The sequence below is a fragment of the Salvelinus fontinalis genome, chromosome 31 (genome assembly GCF_029448725.1).
Source record: "Salvelinus fontinalis isolate EN_2023a chromosome 31, ASM2944872v1, whole genome shotgun sequence".
Classification (NCBI taxonomy): domain Eukaryota; kingdom Metazoa; phylum Chordata; class Actinopteri; order Salmoniformes; family Salmonidae; genus Salvelinus; species Salvelinus fontinalis.
The window spans coordinates 12,026,042-12,046,813 of record NC_074695.1 but is presented as its reverse complement, the minus strand read 5'-3'; the positions used below and the strand labels follow the sequence as shown (position 1 = coordinate 12,046,813).

General features: G+C 43.3%; 2 protein-coding genes across 2 annotated transcripts; one reads left to right on the top strand and one right to left on the bottom strand.

Moving 5' to 3' along the window:
• The first annotated feature begins 1,452 nt into the window (after positions 1-1,452).
• On the top strand, positions 1,453-5,183 carry pex10 (peroxisomal biogenesis factor 10). Its single transcript, XM_055891306.1, has 6 exons — positions 1,453-1,814; positions 2,360-2,440; positions 2,580-2,992; positions 3,213-3,385; positions 3,925-4,063; positions 4,535-5,183. The coding sequence occupies exons 1-6, from the start codon at positions 1,703-1,705 to the stop codon at positions 4,598-4,600; spliced, it is 984 nt and encodes a 327-aa protein (XP_055747281.1). The 5' UTR covers positions 1,453-1,702; the 3' UTR covers positions 4,601-5,183.
• Positions 5,184-6,780: 1,597 nt separating this feature from the next.
• LOC129829549 (zinc finger protein 14-like) lies at positions 6,781-15,169 on the bottom strand. Its single transcript, XM_055891305.1, has 5 exons — positions 14,641-15,169; positions 10,828-10,993; positions 10,637-10,718; positions 8,517-8,862; positions 6,781-8,249 (listed from the first exon to the last, which is right to left on the bottom strand). The coding sequence occupies exons 1-5, from the start codon at positions 14,983-14,985 to the stop codon at positions 7,077-7,079; spliced, it is 2,112 nt and encodes a 703-aa protein (XP_055747280.1). The 5' UTR covers positions 14,986-15,169; the 3' UTR covers positions 6,781-7,076.
• Between the last annotated feature and the right edge of the window lie 5,603 nt (positions 15,170-20,772).

Below are 20,772 nucleotides of genomic sequence, written 5' to 3'. Positions count from 1 at the left end.
TCCCCCGTATAATTTTTGGGTAAATATATATATCCATACACGCATGCATACATATACACATATATACATACACAGACCTATATAGACATACATACTTTTAAAAAGAATATACCTTTATTATTATTCCCCGCAAACCCTACCACCGATCCCCCAATTGGAGTAAACTGATAAACACTTCTGCTTTTACCTTCAATTTATACATCTTATACACATTTTACAGACACAGTCTACTTTATAATAGTTCTCTCTTGTTTGTTCTTAGTCCTTCCTCTATTTCTGATGTCCATCCAGTTTGATTTCTATTTGTAACTGTGCTATTTCACAAAAGTTCCGAACCTATATACATTTACACACCCCGTATGTTTTACATGGTTTATCTTGTTATTAGTCCCACCCTTCAGCTCCATTCAACCCCTCCCATCTATCTCTCAACATCATCTATTTCGGATTTCTATTTGCCATATATTTTTCAACTGTGCTGTGATGCTTCACAAAATAATTGAACCTTTCTGTTCTCATAGCTTCTACAGATTGTAAATTAAAAATAAACATTTTTGCTAAAATAATTATTATATTATTGATTGATTGACTATGGCTTTTCAAATCACCTAGTACTGCTATCTGTAGTTCTAGGCAAATGTTTCAATTCTTCAGCCATTCCTGGACCTGTGACCAAAAACGAGCTACATATCGACAATACCAAAATAAATAATCGAATGACTCTGCCTCCTCACAGCAGAATCTGCAGAGCTGGGAAGGTTGTATCCCCCATATATATAACATTCTATTAGTTGCAAGAATTTTGTATAGTAATTTAAATTGAAAAATTCGAAGTTTTGAATCCGGCGTTGTTTTGCGTATCAATTCATAAACCATGTGCCATGGAATGGGCACATCGAAAATCTCTTCCCAACTATTTTGCAATTTATATGGCACAGCTGTCCGTTTTTTGGTCTTAAATGAAATTGGTATATGTTTTTCTTTAACCATTTTTGTTATTTAATACAGGGCGACATACAAGTTCCTTACTTTTTCCCCTTCTACTTGCCTCTTCCATGTTTGTGGTAATGCTGCAATTAATTGGTTGTAATTTTGGGTAGAGCAGACATTTCCATATGTCTGTGCTAGCTGCATGTGTGACATAACTCCACCAGTCCTATTTATGATATCATTCACTAAAATTAGACCTTTTTTTAAACATTTCTTCGAAAATTCTAATAGGTTTAGTGACCCACACACCACACCAATATTGTTCTAATATGATTACATTTCACAAGTTCACCTGCAGTATGAAAGTCCAGAAATACTGGTAACTGTTACACCAGTGCAGAAACTACCATATATTAATGGTTACAGCAATGTTTTGTGCAGTGCGCAAGGCTACGCTAATGATGCATTACACAGGAAAGTAGACGCGAACTCCTACCACCGCACTGCGCTGTGGCCGCAGAAGTGTATTTTGCTGTCATTGTTTCGTTCAAGTCAACTGTGTTTCCGTGTATTTAGCTAGTAGCTAACAGAGCTGTCAAGGCAGGCAATATGAACGTTTAAATAACTATGCCAAACTGTGACAAGTTCGGAAAAGTGTCTTAGCCAGACAGTTTGTGTAGAAATGGACTGACGAGTTATTTTTCAACGAACTATCGTGCATTCAAATTCAAGCAACTTCCCGTGCCCTTGCTACGCTAGTTAGCATCCAGCAATGCCTCTCGTCAGTGCAAACCAACCACAATTGATTCGTTCAAGTCAGAAGGACGAATATTATCAACACTGTCTCAGGAACAACGCGAATGAAGCTTTCCAGACTCTTGCAGGCAAGTAGCCTACATTACAATTTAGAGCATAGCTATGAATGCATTACCACATTTCATAGAATGTTAACATTACTATCGTCAATAGGCGCTAAGGGTAGTTATCTTCTTTACCGGGGACGTTTGTTAAAGAGCCCAGACGCTCGGTCTGGAAGTTGCGAAAGTTTGCAGTACTGTTTTGGAAACCATAAGGAACGTGTCTTTTCATATCAGCGAGAAAAATACAAAGTATACACCTTTATAGGGGTAGGGTTAGTGCAGCCACACACCTTCTATGGAACTTTAAAAATAAGTTTATTTCTTGCAGACATGAAAGATATGTTTAGAAACAGTTTCACAAACGATGGATATTGAAGTTTCTAAACATTAAATCACAGCGTCGGGAATTGTACTTAACACGGAGCCAAACGTGGGCGAATGTAACTGCTTAAAACCCTACATACAGAGAAGGGTTTTCAAGAGCCATGAATGCATAAGTTATATCCTGGTTTATAATAGCTATTATTCTTACAGTAGCTAGCTAGCTGCTTTTTTATTTATTCCTACAGGGTCCAAGCGATGGCTGCACTGGAGAAAAGAGATCCAACTCCTGTCAGACCTTGCATACTATGGTTTAACCACATTCTCACGTAGGTAAACAAACCGCTGGAGCTCCATACCATGTCTCAAAACTGACAGGCAGGCTTTGCCATCAAATACAGACCAGGGGCATCCATTGTTTATGCCACCTAACCACACAGCCTTGCTGTCCCTCCCTGTGTCATCCAGGGTACCAGACATTGGGTGAGGAGTATGTCAGTATCATCCAGGTGGACCCTACCCTGCGCAGGGTACCGTCACGCGTCAGACGAGGAGTCCTGGTGCTCCTCCACAGCCTGTTTCCTTACCTGCTGGACAAGCTGCTGGTGTGCCTGGAGAATGAGCTGGAGGCGGGGGAGGACAGCCAGGGAGGGGGAATCCAGAGAGCAACCGTGGCCAGTCCTTGGAGCCCCGGAGCCTGGATGAGAGGCTGGGTCCGGAGGGCGTTGGGGCTGCTGACGGAACCCCAGAGGAGGGCGTGTGTGCCGGCCGTGTTGGCCCTCCAGCAGGGACTCTCCATTCTCCACCGGGTGCATGTGGCCCTGTTTTACATCAGCGGGGCCTTCTACCACCTGGGGAAGAGGACTGCCGGAGTAAGCTATGTGAGTATTTGTGAGAACCTATTCAGTAGTGTACCGCAGCAAAACTTTTTGCAATGGAAAACAATAAACAAACCATGTCTTTTTGGACAGGTTCAGGTTATACCTTCCTGTTTCAGTCCATTTTCTTACCAGCTGAACTTTGTTTTCCGTTCCAAACGTTTTGTTACGGTGTTTTACGAGTGTATGCTTCTCACCATTCTTTATTTCCCTGGGTGGTTAGCTACGGGTACGTGGTGTGACGGGGGATGACGGGGACATCCGGAGCAGCTACAGGCTCCTGGGCATGATCTCCCTGATGCAGCTGGCCCTCACGCTAGCCTTGCAACTCAACAACCTCCGTCAGAGACAGAGAGCCCGGCAGGAGTGGAGACAACACAGGAACCTGCCCTCCAGGTACAATGCAGTAGGACACTGTTTTAATAATATAATTAACACTGACTGCCTTGGTCACACTGAGAACCTGCTACCATATCTATCCATATACCTTTCCTGGTCCTGGGGTTCCATCAAGCCTCGCATTGGGGTTGGGTTGGGTGGGTGTGTTGATGGGTGGGCCCCCCGGGAAGCACTGCCTTTGAACAATATAAAAATGCTCATGAATTTGAATGTACCTGATCCTCTGACCTATCTAAATGTATGAAGTAATCTGAAATTGTAAATCTATGAAGTATGTAATAACTTGAAATATGAAAACTGTGGAAACCTGTCAACAACAAAAAAAACACTCGCGACAGGAAGTGTTTGAGGACATTCAGATTACATCAGATGGATACAATTTGATTGCGACGCTACAGTTCAAAATCTTCACCTGAAGTTGGACATTTCCTTGAGACGCACACGTGCCCCCATGCATTCTTCTCAATGTGAATATTGAGGTAAGCATATGAATTTCACATGTATGTATACGTTTTAAAATGTGCCCGTGTGTCTAGGTCCCAATCTGTAGACCAGACTGACTGTCCCCGTGCCTCTCGCTGTATCCTGTGTCTAGAGGAGAGGAGACACTCGACCTCCACACCGTGTGGTCATCTGTTCTGCTGGGAGTGCATCACAGAGTGGTGCAACACCAAGGTGAGAGGGTGACTACTGTTCTATGTCCTATTTAATTATGTGAGTGAAATGTTACGCTCTTTATTAAGGGGTACTATAACAGTGGCACGGTCCGGAAACGACCTCTAACCTGTAGGTCTGACAGGACTGGAGAGGTATAATGTTCCGCCTGGCCGGCCTATCGGAGGGTCAGTGTTCCGCCTGGCCGGCCTATCGGAGGGTCAGTGTTCTGCCTGGCCGGCCTATCGGAGGGTCAGTGTTCCACCTGGCCGGCCTATCGGAGGGTCAGTGTTCCACCTAGCCAGCCTATCGGAGGGTCAGTGTTCCACCTGGCCGGCCTATCGGAGGGTCAGTGTTCCACCTAGCCAGCCTATCGGAGGGTCAGTGTTCCACCTGGCCGGCCTATCGGAGGGTCAGTGTTCCACCTAGCCAGCCTATCGGTGAAAAGAAGCTAGATGCAGTGCATTACTATTTGTTCCTTCCTCTCCACAGACGGAGTGCCCTTTGTGTCGTGAGAAGTTCCAGCCTCCTCGACTAGTCTACCTGAGGAACTACTAGCCGAAGAGCCAGAACCTCTGACGTGGCTGTTTTTATTATATGGCTCACTTCCTAAATGTCTGGATCGCCACATTGGACTGTTGAATCGTTAAACACAACTGTTTCTCTTTATCAGTTTACCTATCCCTTGTTGAGGTCCTATCTGAATAGCATCTCACTTAGAGAATGGCTCGAGATCTTATTTTGGGGCGTTGATTCAGATATTGCCGTATCCAGTATGAAAGAAAATGTGTGCATGAAGCATTTTTCCCCCCCCCCTTTTTTTTAGTAGAAAAAAAAAAAAACTTTCAGAATACAGAATATTATTGTAAAGATCTGTACAACACTGTCCTCAGCCCTTTCATTCTGTGTCGGGGCTACACACTGGGATAATTTGTAGATAATGGGCATATATTTTTTAATTTCTTTTGATAATGTACTGTTTCTATATTTTATGAGAATACATAATACAGTGCACTATATTGAGCAATCATACATGTTCAATGGTTTGCATATGAATCGTGTTGGATTCTATCAGTCTGTAACTGATCTAAATGTGTAAATTTAAAACAATGATTCATCAACTGTGCTAACAGTGGAATTATTTATGTCTCTTGTTTTATTGATAAGGTGACTAGTATATTGTTTACATTAAATGCCACTAAAGTACATTATGGCTGTTGTCATGATCAGTAAATGCACATTAACAGGCACCGCATCGATTATGTGCAAAGCAGGAGAAACTAGTACCATGTGTAGTTAACTAGTGATTGTTAAGATTGATTGTTTTTTAAGATAAGTTTAATGCATTTACATTTACATTTAAGTCATTTAGCAGACGCTCTTATCCAGAGCGACTTACAAATTGGAAAGTTCATACATATTCACCCTGGTCCCCCCGTGGGAAATGAACCCACAACCCTGGCGTTGCAAGCGCCATGCTCTACCAACTGAGCCACACGGCTAGCACCTTACCGTGGCTCCTTGCTACACTCGCATAACAGGTAGTCAGCTTGCCACGTAGTCTCCTCGTGGAATGCAATGTCATCGGCCATAATCAGTGTCCAAAAATGCAGATTACTGGTTGTTACGAAAACTTGAAATCGGCCATTCCGATTAATCGGTCGACCTCTAGACTGTTGACCTCACCCCAGGGCCAATCTACTTTTAACTGTTTAAGGTTTATGAAAGTCTAGATTTGAGGTGGGTTGGAATTTTTTTTTTAAATGTAGCAGTAATACTATTCAATTCAATAATAAAAGTAAAGTAAACATGCTTTAAGCAAGGGGGTGTGGTATTGGCCAATATACCACGGCTAAGGTGTCTTCTTATGCGCAGCGCGGAGTGCCTGGATACAGCCCTTAACCGTGGTATATCAGCCATATAACACAAACCCCAGAGGTGCCTTATTGCTGTTATAAACTGGTTACCGACGGAATTAGAACAGTAAAAAGTCTTTCAGCCAGCCAATCAGCATTCAGGGCTCGAATCACCCGGTTTATACTGACGTTTATTACAATCTTGTCTGCAAACGTTAGGAATTACAATCCAAGATAACCGCTTATCAACGACAAAGTATAGGAGGCACTTTGCATTGTCGCTTTTCTTCTTAACTGATCATAATGTAGACAGCAACTTATCAGGTTCGCTAGAACACAAAATGTTGAACATAAGGAATCAGGCGGTAGGCTTATGGCCATGGCTCAACGCAACAGTATCTGAAATCAATGCAATGTAGGCTGTTCAAAAGTAGTGTGCTGTATAGGGAATAGGGTACAATTTGGGACGCGTTGACAGTTTCCTTGTTGACCCTGCTTTAGAGTAGAATGCGCCACGACCTCCCGGGTGGCGCAGTGGTCTAGGGCACTGCATCACAGTGCTAGCTGCGCCACCAGAGTCTCTGGGTTCGCGCCCAGGCTGTGCTGGGTTTGCGCCCAGGCTCTGTCGCAGCTGGCCGCAACCGGGAGGTCCGTGGGGCGACGCACAATTGGCATAGCATCGTCCGGGTTAGGGATGGTTTGGCCGGTAGGGATATCCTTGTCTCAGTATGTAAAATGTAATAAAAATGTATGCACTCTACTGTAAGTCGCTCTGGATAAGAGCGTCTGCTAAATGACTCAAATGTAAATGTAAAAAAAATGTAGAATCTTGAACCTTACGGACATTTCTGTCAAATCATAACAGTATTTTTTCTTCAACGTGTAAAAAATATAGGGGGGGGGGGGGGGACAGACAAATCCTCAATAACTAACAGTTAATTTAGCATCGGGTCAAAAGCCTCATCTACATTTTGAATTGGCCAACAACTCTAAAAGTTCAGAAAGAGCCGTCTCTATTGATGGCACTTAATCATTCAGGTTTGATTCATCAAGCTCTTTGCAAGCAGCTCCCTCATGCATCTTTTCAATGGTTCTTGGTCTCCCTCTCCCCCTTGTGGCCTTCCTTTTGGTCCCCCTGTCCTCCTCCCACTGTTCATTCAGTTTGGATCCATCATGCTTTAGTCACACTTCCCGTATACATCTCTGGTGGTCCTTGGTCTCATTCTCGGCCTGCCTATTGGTCTGCCTGTAGTCTTGTTACTACTGCCCTCTTCTGCCCCTGGGTTGAAGTCTGAGTCACTGTTGCGCTCACTCTCCCCCAACTCCTCAGGGTCAAAGGTCAGGCGTTTCCTCTTCCTCCCTACCCTCTTCACTCTTTCCTGCCCAGACCCTGTATTTGTCTTTCGACTCTCCTCTGACTGAACAACTAGCTGTTGTTCAGTCAGAGTGTCTGAGTTTGAGACTGGCTCCCGTTTCTTCTCCTTGATCCCAGAGGCAGGGTCCGGATGGTAGCGCTGGACGTGGCTTTTCAGACTCACGTTGTGGTTGAAGTACTTGTCACAATGCTGGCACTTGTACGGCCTCTCGCCCGTGTGAAGGCGCATGTGAGACTTGAGGTGGCTCGCCTGGTTGAAGGAGTGCTGGCACTCTGGGCATGTGTAGGGCTTCTCCCCGCTGTGGACTAGCATGTGTCTTTCCAGGTAGCTACTCCTTGTAAACTCCATTTTGCAGATGTCGCAAATGTACCATGTGGGCCCTCTGTGGCTTTGAAGGTGGCCGTCCCGTGCTTTAATGTCACTGAATCGTATGGCGCAGTCGGGGCATTCGTAGGTCTTTTCTACACTCGGGTGACACTCCTCGTGCCTCAGCTTCTCCGGCCTGCTCTGGAATGGCTTGAGGCAGTACTTGCACCCGTGCACGTAGCCTGGCTTGTGGATTATTCGGTGACTGTTGAGAGAGGTCTCGTTAACAAACCGCTTGCCACAGTCCTGGCAGACAAACGGCTTGGCATGCTCGCAGACGTGAGCCTTGGAGCCTTTGATAAACGTGCCACAATCCGGGCAGAGCGCTCGGGAATCCCATTCGGAATCTGAGGCTAGAAGAGCACTTAACTCAACCTCAGGTTGCCACTCCACATCGGAGCCCTCCTCCTCCTTAGTCTCCTCCTGTTCCTCCTCCTCCTTAGTCTCCTCCTGTTCCTCCTCCTCCTCCAAGGACTGACGTTGACATATCTTCTTCATGGCTTTGACGTCGTCATGCATACAGAAGGTTGTCTCAAACACGTCCTCCAGACCCTTGTTGCAAATATCGCCATCGTAATTCTCCAACAAAAGATCACCGTCCTCCGCTGTCTACAAAGACAATGATGAGCAACTCCTCTACCAATATCTACACTTAACTACTGGCTAGACAGAATCCCAATGCAGAATGGGACATTAACACCCCCCCCCCCCCCGGTCAACCTCCTGATTTCACTTAGTTAAAATGAGGTAGCCATATGGCAGATGATAATTGTAGTTATTGGTCAACTTGACAAACACATTAAAAATAGGCTTGTTTTTAAAGGCTTGTGTGTATTTGTATTCATGCATTGTATAGTGAAAAATGATATAGGCTACCTTCAGGGTCTGAGAATTGAAGGTGCAAGTTGGGCCAGTGGAGGAGTCAGTCAGAGCGTCAGTGGATGTGCCAGTTGTTATGCCAATCGAAGCATCCGTTGTGCCAGTCGATGTTGCAGCTGCTGAAGAGGACAGGTATCTAGCTGGGAGGTTAAAGGGCTGGCTCTTCCATTGGCTCCGGTGGTCACAGTGGTTGCAGAACTGGTTGATGGTGAGCAGGGTATCTTGGATGAACTTGTCGATGCTGCAGGAGCTGCGACAGACCGGACAAGTCTTGAACAATGGAAGGAGGCAGTCTTCATAGACCACGTACTTCCTGGCCATGTACACCGCAACAGAGTGTAAACTGGAAGAAAATTATGTATTTATTTACAATCACAAGCTTTCACAGATTAGGATTTGCAAACAGACCAGACAGTGAGGTCAAAAGTCATTATGCATATTTGTATAACAATTTTCAGCTGAATAGTTGCTCGTATTACTTAGGCTATGGGCCCAACATTCATTAGCCAATTAATTTACAATAATTTCCCACTTTAACAAAAATAAATGTACAGTTGAAGTCGGAATTTTACATACACCTTAGTCAAATACATTTAAACTCAGTTTCACATTCCTGACATTTAATCCTGGTAAAAATTCCATGTCTTAGGTCAGTTAGGATCACTACTTAATTTTAAGAATGTGAAATGTCAGAATAATTTATTTATTTCATCACATTCCCAGTGGGTCAGAAGTTTACATACACTCAATTAGTATTTGGTAGCATTGCCTTTAAATTGTTTAACATTGGTCAAACGCTTCAGGTAGCCTTCCACAAGCTTCCACAATAAATTGGGTGAATTTTGGCCAATTCCTCCTGACAGAGCTGGTGTAACTGAGTCGGGTTTGTAGGCCTCCTTGCTCGCACACGCTTTTTCAGTTCTGCCCACAAATGTTCTATAGGATTGAGGTCAGGGCTTTGTGATGGCCACTCCAATACCTTGACTTAAGCCATTTTGCCACAACTTTGGAAGTATGCTTGGGGTCATTGTCCATTTGGAAGACCCATGTGTGACCAAGCCTCAACTTCCTGACTGATGTCTTGAGATGCTTCTTCAATATATCCACATAAATTTCCCTACCTCATGATGCCATCTATTTAGTAAAGTGCACCAGTCCCTCCTGCAGCAAAGCACCCCCACAACATGATGCTGCCACCCCCATGCTTCACGGTTGGGATGGTGTTCTTCGGCATGCAAGCATCCCCGTTTTTCCTCCAAACATAATGATGGTCATTATGGCCAAACAGTTCTATTTTTGTTTCATCAGACCAAAGGACATTTCTCAAAAAAGTACAATCTTTGTCCCCATGTGCAGTTGCAAACCGTAGTCTGGATTTTTTATGGCGGTTTTGGAGCAGTGGCTTCTTCCTTGCTGAGCGGCCTTTCAGGTTATGTTGATATAGGACTTGTTTTATTGTGGATATAGATACTTTTGTACCCATTTCCTCCAGCATCTTCACAAGGTCCTTTGCTGTTGTTCTGGGATAGATTTGCACTTTTCACACCAAAGAACGTTCATCTCTAGGAGACAGAACGCGTCTCCTTCCTGAGCGGTATGACGGCTGCGTGGTCCCATGGTGTTTATACTTGCGTACTATTGTTTGTACAGATGAATGTGGTACCTTCAGGCACTTGGAAATTGCCCCCAAGGATGAAAGACTTGTGGAGGTCTACAATCTTTTTTCTGAGGACTTGCCTGATTTCTTTTGACTTTCCCATGATGTCAAGCAAAGAGGCACTGAGTTTGAAGGTAGGCCTTGAAATACATCCACAGGTACACAGAAGCTTCTAAAGCCATGATATAATTTTCTGGAATTTTCCAAGCTGTTTAAAGGCAAGTCAACTTAGTGTATGTAAACCTCTGACACGCTGGAATTGTGAAACAGTGAATTTTAAGTGAAATAATCTGTCTGTTAACAATTGTTGGAAAAATTACTTGTCTTGCACAAAGTAGATGTCCTAACCGTCTTGCCAAAACTATAGTTTGTTAACAAGAAATTTGTGGAGTGGTTGAAAAACGAGTTTCAATGACTCCAACCTAAGTGTATGTAAACTTCTGACTTCAACTGTATATACCGGTTCACTTCCTTCCATGGTATGTCCTCCGTAAAGGAAGTATTGACTCCGACATTCTTCCGGATTGGCCAGACTTGGACGGCTGTAAAATCAGACACAAAACAATACAGCAGCATGTAAACACCAATTCATTCCAGCTGTAATTGAAAAGGAAGCCATTCTACAAAAAAGATACGAGCCATATCACTCACCTTTGTTTTTCTTTTCTTCTCTGTAGTAATAAGCCTGTGTTGACACGTTGTGTTTTAGCGGTACCACTGCGCATCTTGGAGGCGATGGTACTGTAATGTTGCATGTTGTTGTTTCATATTGACATCCCTCATATTTTGTCATCACGTCCAACGTCACGTTTTCCACCTAAACAAAACATCTTATCAACTATTACAACAGGGGGTTTGCAATATTTGGCTAAATATTTTCTTTGCCCTTTGCTGGTATTGAGAATGGACGCTCGCCCACACAACGCCATACACGTGGTCTGTGCTTTTGAGGCAGGTTGGACGTACTGCCAAATTCTGGAAAACGACGTTGGAGGCAGCTTATGCCAATTGTACCCTCCCTCAAAACTTGAGACATCTGTGGCATTGTGTTGTGACAACTGCACATTTTAGAGTGGCTTTTTATTGTCCACAACACAAGGTGCACCTGTGTAATGATCATGCCGTTTAATCAGCTTCTTGATATGCCACACCTGTCAGGTGGATGGATTATCATTGCAAAAGAGATATGCTCACTAACAGGGATGTAAACTAATTTGTGCACACAATTTGAGAGAACATTTTTGGGATATTTTATTTCAACTCATGAAACATGGGACCACGTTGGGTTTTATATTTTTGTTCAGTGTAGATTGTTGAGTTGTGACTCAGTGAAAAGTAGAGCAGCCCAGCCAGGCATATTGCAATATTTCAAAAAACAATTGCGGAAAATGAAGTTTGGAGCGAAATGTATTTTTTGCTGTAAAGAGAAGAGGATGAAATGTCTTTTAGTTGGGCTACTGTTGTTCGCTCAACTATCTTATTGGCACCAGCGGAGAGCGTCGGCCATATCCCCGGGTACTGCACATATACACTATCACCTTCACTCTATTTCGTGAACTGTATTGTTGGTTAAGGGCTTGTAAGTAAGCATTTTACTGTCTACACCTGTTGTATTCGGCGCATGTGACAAATAAAATTGTATTTCTCATTGTTGGGTCAGTGCCACTTAAAGTTTGGTCATGAACTTCCTCGTCCAGTTGAGACGGACGTCATATTCTATTAGTGTCTCCCCTTCTCGTAGGACCCGTTATATGGACAATGTTGTTTTAACTGGTCTGTTTGTCAGTATCAGCAGAGTCGGCTACCCTGTCATTTATCGTATGTCTCCAGTCATATAAAGTGTAGTAGGGTTGAATGATAGGAAAAATGTGGCCTGTGCAAAGAAAGAAGACGTCTATCTGATGTAGTCTAGGCCTACTCTATGCTATACGTGCTCAGACATGTATTGAACTGTCTTTTTTTGCCAACAGTGATTGAGTTATATGATTAGCCTAAATTATGACTATCCAATCTACTCATCACATTACACATAGGTGGCTCCCTTACATAAGTATGCAAATGTGATGATGCATGGAATGCTTTATTATAAAAAGGTCAATTTTGATGGTGAAAAAGTTGCTTCCCCAAACTTGAAACTCATGCCCTGCCTATGCTGTCAACATTAGACCTGTCTGAGCACGTATATCTCACAGCATATGTCATAAGAAGGTATCTGCTGGTGCCAGACCCTATAGGCTCCCGAGTGGCGCAGCCGTCTAAGGCACTGCATCTCAGTGCTAGAGGAGTCACTACAAACCCTGGTTCGATTCCAGACTGTGTCACAACCGGCCGTGATTGGGAGTCCAGTTGCACTTAATGAGTATGTGTAAAACAGTCCTAAAAACCAGAGACGAGTTACCTCTGGTTCGTTCGGCCATTCCTATGGGGTTTTGGGATAAACGCTGCAAATAAGGTCTGAGGTTAACACAGATCTTAAAATGTTTTGTTCTATGAGATAATCTGTCACTTAACATTACCATTATGAAGCCTTTGAATTTTAAAACATTTATGCAATTTTTTAAAAAGCAAAGTTACATTAGCTGATTAAATCTCTCATAGAACAAAACTTATAAGGTATCCTAAGCCTGTGTTTACCACAGACCTTATTTTGGCGTTTATCAACAACAAAAATTCCCCATAGCTTTTTAGCCAACAACCCGTTGCTGATTCAGTGCCTACAAAAGGACCCGTCATTGCTATTGCTCTCTATTCTGACGTGGTGGTGGCTACTGTTAACATGATTCTTCAGAATGCACATCTGTAACAGACTGTATTTGTAATGTTTGGGGGGGGGGGGGGGGGTGTAAAGGTCATTAACTCTACTCTAACTCTTAACTCTATTCAAGACCTTCTGTCTCAATTTACAATCTCAAGCCACCCTGCTCATTAAAATGGATCGCACCTACAGACAGTGAGCCAAGTGGCCGTAGCTTGTTAAATAAATAACGCAGACAGGCATTGAGGCATTCAGTAACTGTGTGATTGAACGTTAGAATGGGCAAAACGAGTAATTTTGAGCATGGTATGATCGTCGGTGCCAGGCGTGCCAGATCCAGTATCTCAGAAACGTCCACCCTCCTGGGCTTTTCACGCACGACAGCGTCTAGGGTTTGCCGAGAATGGTGCGACAAACAAAAAGCATACAGCGGCAGTCCTGTTGGCATAAACAGCTCGTTGATGAGAGAGGTCGAAGGAGAAATGGCAAGAACTGTGCAGGCTAACAGGCGGGCCACAAACAGACAAATAACAGCGAAGTACAACAGTGGTGTGCAGAACAGCATCTCGGAACGCACAACTCATCGATCCTTGTCATGGAGGGGCTATAGCAGCAGACAACCACAGGGTTCCACTCCTATCAACTAAAGGCAAGAAGAAGCGGCTCCACTAGGGAACCGATCACCAACACTGGACAATTGAGGAGTGGAAAAACATTGCTTGGATCATGACAACGAGTTCAGTTTACTTGAGTGGCCTGGTCAGTCCCCAGACCTCAACCCAATAGAGCATCTTTGGGATGAGATGGAACGAGCTGGTCGCAGCATGAGTGTAACACGATTCTATCTGAAGGAACTGCGTGATGCCGTCACTTCAGCATGGACCAACAACCCTGTGGAACGTTTCCTTGTAGAATTCCCAGAAGAATTCAGGCTGTTCTGAAGGCAACGGGCGGTCTGACCTGGTACTACAGGCGTGTACATAATAAACTGGCCTGTGAAGTTATTGTAGCCTTGCACCAACGGTAGATACCTAAGTTAGTTAACATGAACCCCCTGTCAACATTGTTTTAGGACTATTTCACAATTGCTGATAGCAGAGTATGATTGATTGTGTCGCTAGACCACCACGTCAAGTGCAGCTAAGCTAACGTTAGCTAGCTAGCAGCTGAATTACAAGCTATAGAATGTCCTTTACTTTTAATGATAGATTAACTATCTAACTAGACACCTGCTGCCAGGTGCAAGATGGATGGGTCAGAACCATGACGGAGGATCAAGCTATTGGCAAATCCACTTGTGTAGTCAGATTTACAATGCAGTCCGATGTGAAGTGTACTGTGCATAAGCGCAGGTTCGGACTTAACTTCTCTGGCACTTGATTATTTAAAAAATATCGAAGCCAAATCCGACGAAGGGACTGTTCGTTTGGAAGACCGTGCAAAGAAACATGTGCTGCCTTGCAGCCAACTACTGCACAATCTCTCTTGCTTTTGCTCGTTATTGCCTAAAGTTAAAGAACAGATGAACGCAGTTCTTCTTCTGTGATATTATGGCGAACTACACGCAAAATGTATTATCGCCTCCAAAAGGACGGGCGTGAATAAATTAACAAAATAAAATACTATTTTAAATGGTGGTTGTCATAATACATAGCTAAATTAACCAAGTGTAGCTAGCTATTGTAAAAAGTTTAACACATTGAATTTACCCGGTTTATCTTCATTACTGATGACGTTCTTGACGTAATGTTTGGTTGGTCAGAAACCGAGGTTGCAATGGCAGGCTTCACATGCACAGTCGGCACAGCACATGGTTTCAGTCGGAGTCTCATTCCGAATCCTGCCTTCCACTGGTTATAGCCATCGAAGTCCTCCGGGGTGAAATGAGCACCGCATACAGTAGTGGCCGTGGTTCCCTTAATCCAATCCACTCGCGTCAACCGGACAAACCGATCCCACTTCAATGCGAGCTTGTCGTTTTTGGGCCACAAATGAGTCGTAACCCCGTCCTTATGGGTATTACTGCACCCAGCAACAACACACTTCCTTGGCATATTTTACTTTTTTTTAAAGCTGTTGGGTGAGATTTTTAAAACTCTTTTGGGTCTGAAATGAAAACTACTGCTCGCTCGACTACCAAACGCACAGGACAAGAGTAGATGAAGGGTTGCCAGGTCTAGCTCAAAAATCGGGAGTAATTTAAATTTCGAACTCATGCCTACTCAGAACCCGCCCACAGTGCCTGACAACTAGCCCACGTTTAACAGTAGCCAGAGAGGTGATGTTTAGCCAATTAACCCGAGCTAACGTTGCGAGCTAACGTAACTAATAAAGACATTGTAATATGTTGCAAGAGAAAATATAATTCGCCTTTATTAAACTCGGCAGATCATTTTCATGAATGGATGTCGATTTAACTCGTGTAATTTCTGATTGTAAATAAATCCCTTATGCGCATGTGCATAGCTATAGATAAATCCAACAGGAGAGTTTGAAGGATGAAAATTGGACAGATGATGTCAAAATCTTTGCAAAAAACACTTGTTCGATTTTTTTTTAATGCTTGTGTAGCGAAATGCTTGATTTGCAATGACTCCAGCCTAATCGTCATTCCAACATATTTATTGATTCAAAATGGTAGGCTACAGTAGCCTACATAGGTATATTAATTAATAGGCTACTTAATGGTCAACAGATGTATCATTCTCCACATTTTAATGTCAGTTTCATTGTGGACTTTTCCCCCATTACAGAAGCACGCGTGGGAGTTCCATAACGTCCATTTAAAATGTCCACTCTTTTAGCGCTCGATACCCAAGAACTGAGCATGGTAAAAAAACGTAAAAAACCATGATATGATTTTCCATAAATCGAAATTAAAATGTAGTTTAAATCACCTCCGAGCGAATTTATCTAATGCGCTCTAGAGCTCCTTAGTCGTTTTCCAGTGCTTTGTCGTCATATTTCATGATGCCCATCAGTTCTAGGGCGTTAATATGTTTGATGGGAAAAGATTTTGAAATATTCTACCTTAAAACTTGTATTAAAAAAAAGTTGTAGTGACTTGCACGCATGCTGCTGTCTCCTCTTACCCACGTGACTCGGCTGCCTGCTGCAGCGCTCGGTCTCTACACCCCCCTCTGGCCCTCTTCACTACTCACGCACTAAATTACATGTAAGGGCTTTATTGGCATAGGAAACATATGTTTACATTTTCAAAACAAATGAAATAGATAATAAATAAAAAGTGAAAAAAAATGAACAGTAAACATTACACTCACAAAAGTTCCAAAGGAATAGAAACATTTCAAATGTCATTATGTCTATATACAGTGTTTTAACAATGTGCAAAGAGTTAAAGTACAGAAGGAAAAATAAATAAACATAAATATGGGTTGTATTTACAATGGTGTTTATTCTTCATTGGTTGCCCTTTTCTTGTGGCAACAGGACACATGTCTTGCTGCTGAGATGGCACACTTGTATTTCAACCAATAGATTTGAGAGTTAATCAAAATTGGATTTGTTTTCTAATTCTTTGTGGATCTGTGTAATCTGAGGGAAATGTGTCTCTAATATGGTCATACATTGGGCAGGAGGTTAGTCCCATGTAGCTCAGTTGGTAGAGCATGGCGCTTGCAACGCCAGGGTTGTGGGTTCAATTCCCACGGGGGGCCAGTACAAAAAAGTATGAATGTATGTACTTGTAAGTCGCTCTGGATAAGAGTGTCTGCTAAATGACTTAAATGTAAATGTTAGGAAGTGCAGCTCAGTTTCCAGCTCATGTTGTGGGCAGTGTGCACATAGCCTGTCTTCTCTTGAGAGCCAGGTCTGTCTTCGGCGGCCTTTCTCAATAGCAAGGCTATGCTCACTGAGTCTGTACATAGTCAAAGCTTTCCTTAGTTTTGGGTCAGTCCCAATGCTCGGGTATTCTGCTACTGTGTACGGCCAAATAGCATTCTAGTTTGCTCAGTTTCTTTGTTAATTCTTTCCAATGTGTCAAGTAATTCTCTTTTTGTTTTCTCATGATTTGGTTGGGTCTAATTGTGTTGCTGTCCAGGACCAGCTTGCTTAGGGGACTCTTCTCCAAGTTCATCTCTCTGTAGGGGATGGTTTTGTTATGGAAGGTTTGGATGTTGCTTCCTTTTAGATGGTTGAAGAATTGAACGTCTCTTTTCTGGATTTTGATAATTAGCGGGTATCGGACTAATTCAGCTCTGAATGCATTATTTGGTGTTTTACATTGTACACAATATTTTTTTATGCAGTCTCACTTTGGCATTTGTCCCATTTTGTGAATTCTTGGTTGGTGAGCGGACCCCAGACCCCGCAACCATAAAGGGCAATGGGTTTATAACTGATTCAAGTATTTTTAGCCAGATCCTAATTAGTATGTTGAATTTTATGTTCCTTTTGATGGTGTAGAAGGCCCTCACCATCTCTACCATTGGGCACTCCTGCTGGTTGGTCTGCACACGGCCACAGACACCACCATGGGCTCTTCTGTCTATTCTTTAAAAAAATATATTTTACCGTTATTTTACCAGGTTAAGTTGACTGAGAACACATTCACATTTACAGCAATGACCTGGGGAATAGTTACAGGGGAGAGGAGGGGGAATGAATGAGCCAATTGTAAGCTGGGGATGATTAGGTGACCGTGATGGTATGAGGGTCAGATTGGGAATTTAGCCAGGACACCGGGGTTAACACCCCTACTCTTACGATAAGTGCCATGGGATCTTTAGTGACCACAGAGAGTCAAGACACCGGGGTTAACACCCTACTCTTACGATAAGTGCCATGGGATCTTTAGTGACCACAGAGAGCCAGGACACCGGGGTTAACACCCTACTCTTACGATAAGTGCCATGGGATCTTTAGTGACCACAGAGAGCAAGGACACCGGGGTTAACACCCTACTCTTACGATAAGTGCCATGGGATCTTTAGTGACCACAGAGAGTCAAGACACCCGTTTAACGTCCCATCTGAAAGACGGAAGGTAGAACAGAGTATACCATCAATAGATCATACTGTAACATGTTTTGTGACTTTACATGCATTACAATATGTCATTTACTGTAAATGTAATGGTAAAACACACCCTTTGGGGGGGGGGGGTGTTCTCATGATCTAATTGACAGTTGATATGTTCAGGGGTGAACTAATCTGGAATCCTCTGTTTACCACATGGTCAACGACCCAGACTTCATCAGACACCACAGTTCCCTGCCGTCTCCCTCCCTCCCTCTCTCTGGTGTCCACCTCTTTGACGGGGCCCAAGCCCACCTCTTTCACGGGGCCCATGCCCAGCGCTTTCACGGGGCCCATGCTCACCTCGTTGACGGGGCCCATGCCCAGAGCTTTCACGGGGCCCATGCCCACCTCGTTGACAGGGCCCATGCCCACCTCGTTGACAGGGCCCATGCCCACCTCTTTGACGGGGCCCATGCCCACAAGCTCTTTGATTTCTTCCTCTCCCTTGCTGTCTATCCTGCTCAATGTTGAAAGAAATTGCAAGTGATCACACACATCCTTTTATATGGTGACCCATTGTTGTTACAACTGAAATCCATTAGCAATAAGGATCAGTTACTATGTAGGGTTATACTTTACAAACATATTTTCTTTCTGTAGTTCTCAAAATCCATATATAGTAGACAAACCAGTTTAAAATCTATAGGTTAACCAAAAAGCTAAGTGATTAACCATTAAGCGCATTTGGATTAAATGATGGTCAATTGTATTTAAACAAATGAGAAGAGAGTCATATGAAACGTATTGTGAGCATTGCAATGTGAAAGGCAATTACTTAATATGGAAGGTATTTCTAGATGAAACACTGTTTTGGTTTGGTGAAAAAGTTACTGTGTGGTTTTGTGTGTTGTACTTAGTAAATTAGAAAATGTGCTTAAAGTTTGGGAAAAAAACAGCCTTTTGATGACCTGCATTGAGTTTTGTACTAAGAGTTGTGAAAGTTTACCACATACTTGTGAAAATTAGTACTAAAGCATATATATAAATATTTGGTCACAGCGCATCAGTCCTCACTGACCAGTTTGGCTTTTCACAACCAGGCAACAGTGTGTGTGTGTGTGTGTGTGTTATGTAACTGTGTATAAAGAGAAAAGATAACTAATAATTTCCCCATGAATATGAACATTTGCCCCATGATGATAAATCAGTGTGCCATGCATACCAATATCTGTCTCAGTTGGCTACTTCATTTAAATGTAGCTCAGTTGGTAGAGCGAGGTGCTTGCAAATCCAGGGTAGTGAGTTCCATTCCCAAGTATGAAAAAAATCACAATATGAACTTGTATGCAATCACTACTGTAAGTTGCTCTGGGTAAGTGTCTACTAAATTACTAAAATGTTAAAACACAGACCTCCAGATCTACTATATTTTAACAGGGGACATTCCTCCAAAAATAACTTTTGAGTGGATTGGACAAGTAATTCTGTGCAACATTTAAGATTCATTCTCACCTTTTCACTTCTCTTTCTCCCATGCTGGGTTTTCCAGAGCTAGAAAGCCTACGTCCGCCCTGCCCTGGCACAGCTTGGCACGTAGGCACAGTGGTGCCCGTTTCCAGCTTGGCAGAGTCAGGAGGCTGATGGCCCTGTGTTTTACCCACTGGAAGAGCGAGCTGGACTGGGCTTGAAACAGACAGGAGGTCCTGGAGCAGAGATGTACTCTACCTACATATACATATTACCTCAATTACCGCGATTAACCTGTGCCCCCGCAGATTGATTCTGCACCAGTACCCCCTGTATATAGCCTCGCTACCCCCTGTATATAGCCTCGCTACCCCCTGTATATAGCCTCGCTATCCCCTGTATATAGCCTCGCTACCCCCTGTATATAGCCTCGCTACCCCCTGTATATAGCCTCGCTACCCCCTGTATATAGCCTCGCTACCCCCTGTATATAGCCTCGCTACCCCCTTTATTTAGCCTCGCTACCCCCTGTATATAGCCTCGCTACTGTTATTTTATTGTTGCTCTTTAATTATTTAGAATTTTAACTTCAGTTTATTTTAGTAAATACTTTCTTAACCTATTTTTCTTAACTGCATTGTTGGTTAAGGGCTTGTAAGTAAGCATTTCACTGTGAGGTCTGCTACACCTGTTGTTTCGGAGCATGTTACAAATAAAATGTGAATAGATATTTTGGGAGGATTTGAGACTGAACCAGACACTTAAACTCACCGCTGTCATCATGAACCACTGGAGAACGGCCACTAGAGGGCGCATAGCGCTCAAACACCTCAACAGAGGGACAATAATGGCAGGTGCAGCATCCCTTCCCATTACACACAGTTCCCCCTAGCCTAGACACAATCCTAAAGTTTTATTTAACCCCTTTGGCCCAAATAAGTCGCAGAAAAAAACTGAATTAGATGATTATTATTCTATAATTTCTTATCAATGATTGTCATTCTATTTCTATGGAGGAAAAAAAATACTTAGCCACACCAAGCCTTCAGTTCTACATGACTGCACACTGGATAGGCACGGTTTATGGGTTACTTCTGGACACATTTAGCAGAAACTGAAAGAACATCAACACGGTGACATCTTCCTGGATCGAAAAGAAAATGACCTAATGTGCCTCATTCGTCTGTGTCGTACTTTCCCAAGAGTCGGTAGCCAGTGTGTGTTTGTTTCAGTGGAGGGAGAGGACACACACATGCAGAGCAGTCACTATGCTGTGTGTACAGAGAAAGAGAGTACAGGGGCACGGGAAGTTCTGCTACCCTGGGAGCAGTGGACCAAAGATAGCAACATGATTGGTATCATTCTCTAACACAAGGAACAGAGGGACTGTTTTTG

Coding starts and splice junctions, on each gene's coding strand:
- pex10 (XM_055891306.1), top strand. CDS start 1,703: ATGCCTCTCGTCAGTGCAAACCAACCACAATTGATTCGTTCAAGTCAG. Junction 2,993..3,212: donor GGACTGCCGGAGTAAGCTAT/GTGAGTATTTGT, acceptor CTGGGTGGTTAG/CTACGGGTACGTGGTGTGAC. Junction 4,064..4,534: donor CAGAGTGGTGCAACACCAAG/GTGAGAGGGTGA, acceptor TCCTCTCCACAG/ACGGAGTGCCCTTTGTGTCG.
- LOC129829549 (XM_055891305.1), bottom strand. CDS start 14,985: ATGCCAAGGAAGTGTGTTGTTGCTGGGTGCAGTAATACCCATAAGGAC. Junction 10,719..10,827: donor AGAAGAAAAGAAAAACAAAG/GTGAGTGATATG, acceptor CTGATTTTACAG/CCGTCCAAGTCTGGCCAATC. Junction 8,863..10,636: donor CCATGGAAGGAAGTGAACCG/GTATATACAGTT, acceptor ATTTTCTTCCAG/TTTACACTCTGTTGCGGTGT.